The 6,575-nt window shown below is 52.5% G+C and overlaps 1 protein-coding gene across 1 annotated transcript; it reads left to right on the plus strand.

Annotated features, from left to right (window-relative positions):
• Positions 1-529: 529 nt before the first annotated feature.
• Positions 530-1,524, plus strand: LOC118694229 (C-C motif chemokine 3-like). The gene is made up of 3 exons (XM_036395235.1): positions 530-668; positions 884-992; positions 1,206-1,524. Exons 1-3 carry the CDS (start codon positions 596-598, stop codon positions 1,297-1,299), a joined length of 276 nt encoding a protein of 91 aa, XP_036251128.1. The 5' UTR covers positions 530-595; the 3' UTR covers positions 1,300-1,524.
• Positions 1,525-6,575: the final 5,051 nt, after the last annotated feature.

The following is a 6,575-nucleotide window of genomic DNA, read 5'->3' on the forward strand; positions in this document are numbered from 1 at the left end:
TCTCTGCAGCCTTTCCAGTAAGGAAATTATTCTTTTGACCAACCACCAGCAAAAAGGGACAAATGTGAGGCCCACAGTGACTTCTAGCTCGACACAACCTCATTCCCTCATGATTTTCCCTGTCCAAGCAGGAGTTGGTGTTTTCAGTGGGCACGAATGTGCGTGCAGTGGTTGTGGATCTCGCTCTGGATCCCCATGGTGGAGCAGGGTGAGAAGTGGCATTTGTGGCAAACCCAGGGAGAAGCTGGCATCTCTCTCCTGGCATGGCTTTTCTGCCAGCACCCCCAGAGCTGCTGCAGAGCCCTGACACGGTTTGGGAGCACCAGGCACCCAAGGAGCACCTCGGAAGCTGCAGCCTCGTGGACGGCGCTTCCCCTTCTGCGGTTTCGCTGCCTTTTCCAGCTCAGCAAAAATGAATGATCCTAACATAATTTTTAGGCATGATTTCCTAGTATGATGTCCTCACTTTCCTTCTCTGAAACCCTGCACCCGCCCCTGGGATGGGGATAAAAGGGGAGCACAGCCCCAGGGCCACAGACAGAGTCCTGCAGCCTCCCCAGCTCCAGCCCCAGCTCCTCTCAGAGCCCACAGCACCATGAAGGTCCTGGCAGCCACCCTGGCCTCTCTGCTCCTCCTGGCCACCTGCTCCCCAGCTGAAGGTCACCTTGGTGAGTCCAGCATCGCTGTGTCCTCCTGCAGAGCCCCAGCCCTGGCAGGGTGGCTCTGGGGAGGGTTGGGGGGTCTGTGCCACATTGGGGGATGCAGGTTTGGAGCTGGGGTTTGCCCAGAGGGGGTTCTGCCAGGAGATGTGGAAATCCCTGGAGGGGGCAGAGGCTGTGCTGGGCTCTCACCAGAGCCATGTGTGTGTCCCCTGCCCTCACAGATGGTGTCCCCACCAAGTGCTGCTTCACCTACCAGAAGAACCCCATCCCTCAGCGCCTTGTCAGATCTGTGTTCGACAGCAGCAGCTCCTGCAGCAAGCCAGGAGTGATGTGAGTACCCAGCAGGGCCAGGGGGGACCTGGGGACACACAGGGGTGTGATGTGAGCACCCAGAACTCCCAGGGGACACACAGGGGTGTGATGTGAGCACCCAGCACTCCCTGGGGTGCCAGGGGACACACATGGGACACTCAGGGTGCTGCTGCTGGCACTCAGATCCCCCTGCCCCAGCCCAGCAGCTCAAGGCAGGTTTTGTCCTGGCAGTATGATCACCCTGAAGAAGAGAGAGCTGTGTGCAGATCCGCAGGAAAAATGGGTGCAGGAGCTCCAGAAGCACTTCCAGAGCCTGGGAAACTGAGCCTTCCCTGCTGACAGCCACAATCCCACCCCTGCACAGCTTCCAGACTCCGGCACAACAGAGAGGATTTGACCCCCAGCCTTCTTCAAAGGAGAAAATTATTTTATTTAACTTATTTAAGTTAAACTAAATATTGTTTTTCTAAGCATTATTTTTAAATAATTTCTAAAAACTATTTAAACTATGTCAGAATAATACACTAAAATAAAGATAATTTCAATCATATCCACGTGTCTGTTAATGAGGGATCAGTTTTGATGCCTCCTTGCACCAAGGTGGGAGAAGGGACCATGGGGGACCCCTGGGTTTGCTGTTCCCAGCCTGGGTCCAGCTCTGGTGCCACCCAGTTTGTCCCCACAGGTGACACCTGTGTCTCACCTGGGGCTGGCAGTGGAGGCTCTTTTTTGGGGAATGTTCTGGAAGCACCTGTGGTGCCACAGGAGAGCTGGGGTAGGATTTTCTATGGGATGGAAAATCCTTTGGTCAGCTTGGATCACCTGGCCTGACTCGTCCCCTCACAGCAGCTCCTGTGTCTTTGATGAAGGAAAACACCACTTAGGAACAGCTAAAACATCACCAATATTCTCATTTGCTGAATCCATCAGCAAATAGCTAAAAAAACAATAAAATTGAGCTGCAGATCCATTGTCCCACACCACTGGTGACACCACCAGCCAGTTTGTCACCCAGCAAACAGGACACAGGACATGGGGACAGCAGACCCAAATTTCTGTGCCACCCAACTCTCCATCTACAGGCACATTGATATAATGGAAACTATTTTTGTGTGAACTTATTATCCTGACATATTTGAAATACCATACCTAATAGCAGCCTTTTGTAAGTTCAGAGGTATTTGTGCTGAAGGAAATGCAGTAGATTTCACTCATCTGGGCTCCAGGAAGACACTTGAATTAAGGCCAGATAGTAAATTATGAGCAAAGGCAGAGAAGATGTGACTGGCATGTGAAAAGTAAATTTGGTCAAGAGCTGCCTGAAAGGGGCATGGTAATTGCTTCAGCTCAAAGGGGCTGTGTCACACTCACAGGGGCTTACCCACACAGTTCCTTGAGTTTCTGCCTCAAAAAATTTCCTGCTTGACATTTGCATTAATGACCTTGGCACACAAAGCAGGAGAAGGCAGAGGAAATGTGCTGATGAGGCAAAATGAGATGGGATCATCAATCTGGAGCAGGCCAGGACATCACACAGAGGGATTCCAACGACCTTGAGGGCTGGAGGAGGATCCAAGGCAGCAGTGCAGAGCAGGATCCTGCTGGTGGGGACAGAGATGACAGGAATAGGAACTCCAGTTTGGGAGCTGGGAATGGCTGGGGCAGGGAAAAGCCCTCGGCACACATCACAGGACTGATGTTCCCATGAAAAGAGTTACATGCAAAAGGTTTGGGTTGAAAAATGAGGGACTGGTCCATGTGAAGGCACCAGGGGTTGGGAGGAGGTGCTGCTGGCGTGAGGACAGGCTGGAAATCAACGGAGAGGAAAGCAGGTTTGCACAGGGATGTTGCAATGTTCTCATGCAGGATTCTGAGCCAAGATAAAAACCAAGCACTGCTCCCATGGACACCAGTCCCACTATGCCACAGGTTTTGGCTTTTCTATTTTTCAGATTCTGTGCTGCTTTAGTGTGTTGGTCTGGGCTGCATATGAGGGGATGGTGAGCTCTGTGCACAGAGCAGGGAGACAAAACAATTCCTGCTCCAGCTGGGCACCAAGGACAAATGATCCAAATCTCAGCCCAGGAGCACAAACACCGTGGGCTGGAGAGAGAAAAACAAGCAGGGTGGGACTGCATGGGCTAAAGCTGGAATGGGACAATGAACTGCAAGATGGAAATGGAGCAGAACTGATCCCAGGGAGAGACCCCGGGAGTGCTCGTGCATTTTGGGGCCATTTTGGTTCATCTTGGGTTCATTTTGTGACCATTTTGGGTCCATCTTGGGTTCATTTTGTGCCCATTTTGGTTCATCTTGGATGCAGCCCTGGCTGGGCTCTTGTGCTGCCCAAGGTGGATCCATTGAGGAGATCCCTTTAATAAATCCCTGCTTTATTCTTTAGCTCTGTCTGGTCTCTGTTCTAGCTCAGCCTTCTCAAGGCATCACCGCCAGCACGTTCCACAGCCATCCTGCAGCTAAGATTCCTTCCCAGGAGAGCTGCCCTGTGTTCACATGGACCAATTCCCAGAGGCCTTTCAGAGCCCAAGGTGTCCCTCAAAGCAGCATTGCCGTGGAATCCAATGTTCTCCAAGGCTGTCCAAGCACCAGCAAACCAGGAAACTCCTTCCCAGGACAAGCTTCACTCGTTCCCCTGCGGGCCTGGAGGTGGTTTCGGTGTGAGCTGCCTCACCCTGGCACTGCTCAGCTCATCCCTTCAGTCTGGAGCAGCAGGATAACAGCACTTCTGCCCCATTTCCTCCAGAATATCCTTTTTGGACACTCCCACCTCTAACAGCCCTCATTCTGTGCCCTGAAGGAGCAGAGCTGAGGCAGCCTGGGTGCAGACACCCCCATTGCCTACGCTGACCCTTTGCTGCTCCTCAGGGCTGGATTCATTTTGTGGTTCCAGCCTTTCACTCTCCACATTCCCTGTGTGTGTCCATCCCAGCTCACTGTCCTTGGGATGTGCCACCATCTCTGCAGTGCTTCAGGACATCAATTCTCCTCTGGGATCATCAGGGGTTTCTAGTTCTTTCTTTCTCTCCTTTTGGTCTCCTCCACATCCTCATCTCTGACCAAATCCCTCAGAGCTTCCTGGGCCACCTCACTGCTGAGTTGAAAGATTTTTATAGCACTATTTGAAATTTTCAGGCTTTTTCTGTCAACTTCCTCTTTCTCTGGAATTTCTCTTTCGATTTAACAGGGACAAGACTAATCCTGGGCTCTGCTTGGATCCCTTTCCTTTTCAACCACAGGATGTGGGACTGACTCACATTTTAGGGAGAACTATTCCTATCCCCCCTGATCTGTGAATCCCAGCACCAACAGCATCCCTCCACCCCCAAATGCCAGCCAAAGCTGTCGCTCTGGACACTCTCTCCTGCCTTTCTCCTGAATTTTCCTTCTGTGAATTCCCCAGCTGTGAAACCTTTGCTTTGCTTTTAGGACCAAGCCAGGAGTAATGGCACCCATCAGCCCTTTCCCATCCTTTTCAGAGTCACTTTTTTCCCCGGCAGCCTCCATGCCTGCACCCTGCTGGGTGTAATTCAGCATGACAATGCCTCTTCCTCCTCCCAGAGGGTCATCACTCCTGATTCAAAATGCTTTCTGGTGTGAAATCTGCTTTTTACCTGGGCTAAATGCCTCAGAGCAGCCCCAGGATGGGCTCCCCTGTGTCCCTCCAAAGAGCTGACCCTGCCACCCCCAAAAATGCCTTGCAGGAAGGTGGGGAAGAGCCCAGACAGTGCAGAGAACCAGAAATAACAAAACGCAGGCAAGTTTTGCACCTGGGGCTGCCTTTTGTATATAAAGCCGAGTGAAAAAAAAGGTGATTTTGCAAGCAAGGACTCAGCACAGCAGGACTGTGTCCCCATCACCAAGAGCAGCAGGCTGGGAGCTCAGGTGACCATGACAAATGACAGGTGCCAGCCTGGAGCTCCATGCACAGCCCTGAGGTTGGGGCACAAGTGGCAGGGGACGCTCTGGGAAGGACCCAGCAAACACCTTGGGCACGAGAGGCAGCAGCCCTGGGTGCCTCAGAGGGCACAAGCAGAGGAACAAGCCAGACACAGGGATCTCTGCAAGGAGGAAGAGGAAGGAATTCGCTCTGGGTGTGATTCTGCAAGAGGCAAGATGTGAACTCATCCTGCTGCTGGGAAGTGGCTCCAGAGCAGCAGCACGGGCAGGAAAGGGTCAGGATGAGTCAGGGCTCAGCACATGTGTCTGGTGGTGCCCACATTCCAGGGCCAGGTCAAGCCTGCATCATGCAGGAGGTGGAAATAAATTGGTTTTTGAGAGATGGGTCCCAGCAGAGGATGTGCTGTCTCCAAGGATTGAACGTTGGCTGCCCTCCACAGCTCAGGGGCACCCTGAGGAGTTTCCCATCTGCACAGTTCCCCTTCCCAGGGCTTCTGAGGGAAGGGAGAGGCCCTTGGGCTTAGAGCACATGGTTTTTCAGAGAAACAGAGCAAGCAGGCCTGAGGAAACACAACTTCCACTCGCTGTGTCACTCTAGGAACAGACTTCCCTCTCCCCAGGTGATCTCCCAGCAGCTCCTCACTGCTGCAGGATTTTTTCTCCCCTTTTTTTTTTTGCTGTTTGAGATCAGAACACCATGTCCTTTCCAGCAGGAAAACAAAGGATGAAATTGTTCAGTGACCCCTGTGGCCCATTCTGAGGCCTCTCTCACCCTCCTTGCACTGCACACCACAATTCTTCCACGCTCTGCCAATTTAACAAATCCCCGCTTGTTTCAAGCAGCATTAATAAAAATATCACATAGCAGCAGAGCTGTGGGGTCCCACAGACTCCTGGCAGCCAGGGGTGAAACCCACCCAGGCCATTTCCACAGGCTGACAATGACAATGAGGTGTCAGAAGCATGAGGGGACTTTTTTGCAATGTGGGGAGCTGCACAGCACCGAGCTGCTCATGCAATAATCCCTTCCCAGAGCACAGCACTCTCAGATTTTGAATCCCTGTCAAAAATGACGTCAGGTTAAACTCCAGGAGAAGAACAGGAGCCTGCTGGTGTGGGAACACAGGGCTGGGCAGAGTTTCCCAAGGATTTCCCAGGCAGCTCTTCTCAAGCTGCTGCAGAGCAGCATTGCAGCACCATCTGCTGCCTGCTGCTCCCCAGCTCCTCAGAGGCAGCTGAGAAATCCCTCACTCACCCCTCAGGGTGACAAATCCTGCAGTCACCGATGAGAACGTGGATCTGTCTTCTCTTCTGGGGGGAGATCAGGGCTCAGGCTCCTCAGAGCTCCCTCAGCTGAGGCACAGTCTCAGATCCTGTGGTCAATACTGCAGGTGAGTGTGGGCAGCAGAAGCACCAACTTACAGAGTTTAATTGCTGCAAATATTTACTCAGGGTTTCAGCAAATTAACACCCTGCTGGCACTTCTCTTTGCAGCAGCCTCCCTGTGAGGGCACAGCACACCTGACTCCATGTGTGGCTGGGCATTTCTCAAGCTGATTCCAGCTCCTCCTGACACATCTGAAGGGTTCACAGGAGATTCCAGCTCCTCCTGACCCATCTGAAAGGCTCACAGCAGTTCCCAGCTCCTCTTTCTCCATCTGAAAGGCTCACAACAGTTCCCAGCTC

This window comes from Molothrus ater, chromosome 21, assembly GCF_012460135.2.
Source record: "Molothrus ater isolate BHLD 08-10-18 breed brown headed cowbird chromosome 21, BPBGC_Mater_1.1, whole genome shotgun sequence".
NCBI classification, from domain to species: Eukaryota; Metazoa; Chordata; class Aves; order Passeriformes; family Icteridae; genus Molothrus; species Molothrus ater.

What these genes read in the sequence shown, in the direction of transcription:
- LOC118694229 (XM_036395235.1), top strand. Translation starts at nt 596, where the DNA reads ATGAAGGTCCTGGCAGCCACCCTGGCCTCTCTGCTCCTCCTGGCCACC. An exon ending in CCCAGCTGAAGGTCACCTTG is followed by an intron (nt 669 to 883) that starts GTGAGTCCAGCA and finishes CTGCCCTCACAG; the next exon opens with ATGGTGTCCCCACCAAGTGC. An exon ending in TGCAGCAAGCCAGGAGTGAT is followed by an intron (nt 993 to 1,205) that starts GTGAGTACCCAG and finishes TTGTCCTGGCAG; the next exon opens with TATGATCACCCTGAAGAAGA.